Source organism: Gavialis gangeticus, unplaced genomic scaffold, assembly GCF_001723915.1.
Source record: "Gavialis gangeticus isolate Ggan-Ray unplaced genomic scaffold, GavGan_comp1, whole genome shotgun sequence".
NCBI classification, from domain to species: domain Eukaryota; kingdom Metazoa; phylum Chordata; order Crocodylia; family Gavialidae; genus Gavialis; species Gavialis gangeticus.
Window position 1 is genome coordinate 36730772 of NW_017729022.1, and position 5049 is coordinate 36735820.

Below are 5049 nucleotides of genomic sequence, written 5' to 3' on the forward strand. Positions count from 1 at the left end.
CGGTTTAATTTCTGTGAATAACCACTCAATCTGGGATCTAACCTACTTTTTTCCAACCTGTTGCTGAACACCTCCAACACTTACTGGATGTTAGGTCCATCTTAACTCTCTAGTTCAGGGGTAGGCAACGTTTTTCAGCTGGAGTGCCGAAAAACACCACAATGCCTACCTCGGAAGGTGCTGGATTGCCAGCATGGCAGAAAAACAAAATGAGGGCAAGGGGTATGTGGCAGGATGCCCTGCTTGTGCCCCCCACCCAAAGCCTCTGCCCCCCAGCCCAGCCTCTGTGGCTGTCAGCAGCTACCCTGGCTCTGGGTAGCTGCGGGAGCCTGGGCTGCTCCCAGCAGGGCCTGCAGCATCCCAGCTGCCTGCTGGAAGCAGCCCAGGCTCCTGGCTGGCAGCAGCTCCCTAGAGCCGACGCCAGCTGCAGCCAGGAGGCTCCAAACAGCTGCTCCAGGCTCTGACATCAGCTCCATGCTGACAGCAACTGTGTGTGCACCCTAGGTGCCCGTGCAGTCATTGCCAGTGTGGAGCTGGTGCCGGAGCTGTGGAGCCCAATGCAGCTGTTTGTGGCTTGCCTGCTGATTGCTGCAGTTGCTCAGAGCCCAGGCTGGCTGCAAACAGCTGTGCCAGGCTCTGGAGCTCTGCCATCACCTCTGTGCCGGGAGTTGGGGAAAGACTAGGGCTGTGCTGCTGTTGTTGAACCTTTCTGCTTCCCTGATCCCTCCTAAGTATCTGGAGGGTTTGCAACCAGCTGTACCTGTATTACCTATAGTCCCTATATTTCCAGTGTATATGTTATGTCCTGGCTCTTCCCTATTTTATTAAATGATATACATAGTTAAGTCTCAACAGCTGTTCTGTCTCTGCTCTGTAGGGGGAGGAGGAGAGCTGTGCACCTCGGGCAGCTATGCCTCCCACAGTGCTCAGGCAATCACTCCGATCCCTTCAATTTGAGAGGGGGGTACATCTCTGAGTACCACCTGGGTTACAGTTTCAGAGAGCATCTTTTTAACCCAGAAATCCCTCTCCCTTGTTATTTATCTATATTTTCTTCTATGTTTTTCTTGCTGGGAACATTATTTTTTGTGATCTCTATGTATGTGGCTATTTATGGCATTCTATGATAAAGCAACAGGCACTGTGGATAAAGGAAGAGGAACGGACGTGGTGGTATACCTTGACTTTAGCAGACTTTTGGCACTGTCTCCCATGGTAGCCTCATTAACAAGATAAGGAAATACAGGCTAAAGTACTGTAAGGTGACTATGTAACTGGATGAATATTCATACTCAATGGGTAGTCAATGTCTCACTATCTAGTTGGGAAGAGGTATCAATTGGGGTGCCCCAGTGATCTGTCCAGTATTCTGTTAAATCTTCATTAGTGATTTGCATGATGGAACTAAGTGCATGCTTAGCAAATATGCAGATAACTTCAAGTTGGGCAGAGTGACAAAAACCCTAGAGGGTAGGGCTAGGATCCAGAATGACCTGGCTAGACTGCAAAAATGATCCACAGTCAACCAGATGAGATTCAATAAAGACAAGTGCAAAGCCCTGCACCTGGGATGGAATAACTGCATGCCCAAATACAGACAGCAGAATGACTGGCTCATTTGCAGTACTGCAGAGAAGGACCCAGTGGTTAATGGATCATAAACTGAATAGGAACTAACAGCAACCTGTGTTGTATTAACAGGAGTGGCTCCTGCAAATCAAGGGAAATGATTCTTCCGCTCTGTTCAGCACTGGTGGGGGCTTCACCTGGAGTACTGTGTCCAGTTTTGAGCCCCACACTTTGAGAAAGATACGGACAGTTTGGAAAGCATCCAGCACTCTTTAAAATCAAGAAAAATGTAGGTGCCTGGGAAGCAAGACCTGATAAGGACAGGCTGGAAGAACTAGGGTTATTTACCCTGGAGAAGAGAAGGGCAACAGCTCCCTAGAGCCGAGGCTCTAGGGAGCTGTAGACCTCTGGTTTTCAGTTCTTATTGTTATTGTTTGTTATAGAAGAGTTACACATGCACTGTTAATTTTAACATGGCAAGGCATGCAGTTATTCTTGTACCTTCTGAATATCAAAACAAGGTGAACTTTTGACTGTTGAGTGAAATTTGCCTAGTAACCTCACATTGGGCATGTGCATTTTCCCATTATGATTGGCAGGGAAGTGTGATGCGAGTGGCAGCTACCTTGCTGAGATATGCTGGAAGGTGATTGGAAAAAGGGATGGGAAATGTAAATCATCCCATCAATCATACACTCAATACAAGTGTGAGAGAATACTGATTTGGTTGGAGTGAGTGGGGTGACTGGTTAGTACAAAAGGTGCTGACCAGCGCTCTGGCAATGTGGCAGGACAGATTCATGGGTGTGTGGCGCCTGTTGTCGAAGGTCTCTAGTTCCTGAGATTTGGTCATTGAAGAGAGATTGAGTGAAGAGGCTCTCCCCCTCTGAGTATCTGTGTTTTCTGAGATCTGTGAGTGTGAATAGAATCATGACTTCGAGGATCTTCTATTGGAGTTGTCGTTGTCTTTTTATATTATCTGTGGTGTTCTGTGGCAGTGAAAGGGTCATTGGGTGTCTGAGTCAGCCTGAGTTTCTGCCTACTTGCTTGGCAGCAGCGCCACTGATGGCAGACAAGGTGACTGCCCACAGAGGATTGCTCCCTTCAGTCTGCAGTGTTTTTGGTAAAGTATCACCCTTCCTCACCAGCTGTTTTTCCTTCCCTGTCCCTCATATTTCTGCATACTCTTATTCAGTACCTTAATAATAACCAGTGTGCTTATCTTTTAACACTGTGTCTGTGGCTCTTGGATATTCAGCCAACAAACCAAACCGGGCATCTCCAGCATTTTAAACCACTGGTCAGCTTGGGCAAACACAACTTTAGGGTGACCACCCCTTTCCTTAGGAAGTCTTAACATCTATTTTGTTAATCAATTAGGGGGGCTTTTGTCATTAATTAGATGATCTAGTTAACAATCTATTAACAGTTCCTTCATGAGGTCCTTTCCAGCCTTACTTTCCTATCCTATCCTTTTTCCTGTCCTTGTGATAAGGTATGGAGCAGAACTTGCAGATTTGTTGGAATCTGACAGCCACACCATTGAGCACTTCTGCTATGGCCTCAGACTTGCAACCTCTGAGCTGTCCACCTTGCGCTTTACTGTCCACACCACCCCAGCCCCCTGGTTTCCTATAATCCTGTGACCTATTTTCTCTCTCTCCTTCTCCTTATGTCCTTGTCATAAACTAGACGTTCTTTCAGAATTGTGCACGGCTGCGGTTGCTGATAACAAGGTATGTAGCAGGTTTGTTGCAATCTGATGGGCCACGACGCGAACGCTTCTGCTATGACTGTTATGGCAGCTGGAACTGAACTCTCTAATGATACATACCTGATCCTGCAGTATAAGACTTAAAAATTAAATGGTTTCTAAAATCTGCCAGGGGTTATTAAATGGAAATGAAAGAAAAGCCAAACAACTTCCACCCTCATGAGCCCAGTTCTTTTTAGCTTGCATTAGAAATCTACAACTGTAAGCTCATCACCTCTATACATTGCTACTAGAAAACAGAAAGGTATATAGTCAGCTTTATGCGTTGTATCTATAGTATGAATTTTCTAGATTTTAGGTGAGACTTGTAGCAGCCGAGTACCTGAACAGGGATGAGTATCGCAGAATCTAAGAAAGCAAAACAAGGAGTTATTTGTTAGCAATGTGATTAGACAGTGTTATTTAATGGCATATCTGATGCCTAAGCTCAGGTTTGCATATGGAGTTAAGGTTAAAAACCACTTATCAAATGTTTGAAGTTCACATATGAGGCCTCAATACACAAGTTTAAATATGAGGGTATCTTTTTAAACTGAGTAGAACCACTTACTTCAATGGAATTAACTACTTCGTGCATAAAGCTAAGTACGTTTAAATCTCTGCGCGACTGACTCATTGTTCAGGTGTCTATGCTTAATACTAGAGATCATAGGGGTGGAAAGCTGCTTAAAGACAAGTTACACTTGTCTATATAAAATATAGACACATTTATTGTGCAACATCTGTTCATGAGTATCAGTATCTTTTAATACATAAGTGGATTCCCCACATCAGAAGTGTTGTTGGCAGGGGTGGCTCCATAGACTATTCTATCTTCAACTTAAAATATTCAGGCCCCCACAAGATGCAGTATTCCTGGGTGGATCCCATGCTTTTGTACATGAGAGATTAGGCAAAACTCGGATCATGTCAAAGTTCAATGCAGATGGATCCTCTGAACCTGCACAGAGCTTCGTTGACATCCTGTAGGTAAAGGGATGCAAAAATGTGCAAAGCGAGAGGCTTAAAAGCAGCTGCTCTGGCAATTCTTAGCGTGCAAAAAGCCGGGCAAAATGCACAGCTTCTGCACTTTTGTGCGCACTGTAATGTGGTTATCACATTCACCTCAAGCAAAAGGTGCCCGGCTCAAAACTTGGAGAAGCAAGTAAGAGCGGCTAAACAAGCTCTTCGCAAGCAGCCCCAGGATCCAGCAGAGGCCCGAAGGCGGCGGAACAAGCGCGGCTCGCGCGCCTGAAGCGCCATTTCGGGCGGGGCGGGGTCGGGGCCTCCCGTTCTGTGGGGGCGGGGCTCCCCTCGCTTCACGGCCCGAGCAGCCGGGCTCCCACCCGCCTCACTCTAACGTCACGGGGGGGCGGGGCCGTTGGAGGTTGCCGCCCCGCCCCGGCGCTTGGGAGCCGCGCGCGCAGCCGTAGAGCGAGGCCGCGGCCGTCGCGAAGCGGAAGTGCGGTCGCGCTTTGCGGCAGGCGGCCCCTGAGGCGCGGCTCGGAAACCCCGTTCTCTCTTTTCCTGCTTCAGTTGCTACTGGAAGGTGAGTGTCCGCCGCGCTCGGGGCCCCCTCCCGGTTCACCCGCAGCTGCCCCCCAGGCTTACCGCACGTGTCTTGTAGGAGGAGCGATGCCGGCCAAGGGGCCCCTGCAGAGCGTCCAGGTCTTTGGGAGGAAGGTGAGTGCACGGCCGGCGGCGCCCCCGCCCGCGGCCCGGCCCCT

At 48.3% G+C, this 5049-nt stretch overlaps 1 protein-coding gene across 1 annotated transcript in view; it reads left to right on the forward strand.

Annotated features, from left to right (window-relative positions):
* The first annotated feature begins 4830 nt into the window (after positions 1–4830).
* The window catches only part of RPS16 (ribosomal protein S16), a 3381-nt gene continuing 3162 nt past the window's right edge, over positions 4831–5049 (forward strand). Inside the window, exon 1 of the mRNA XM_019514787.1 lies at positions 4831–5005. Coding sequence (XP_019370332.1) covers positions 4958–5005 — 48 coding nt within the window. The 5' untranslated portion in view covers positions 4831–4957. The remainder of the gene's footprint in view (positions 5006–5049) is intronic.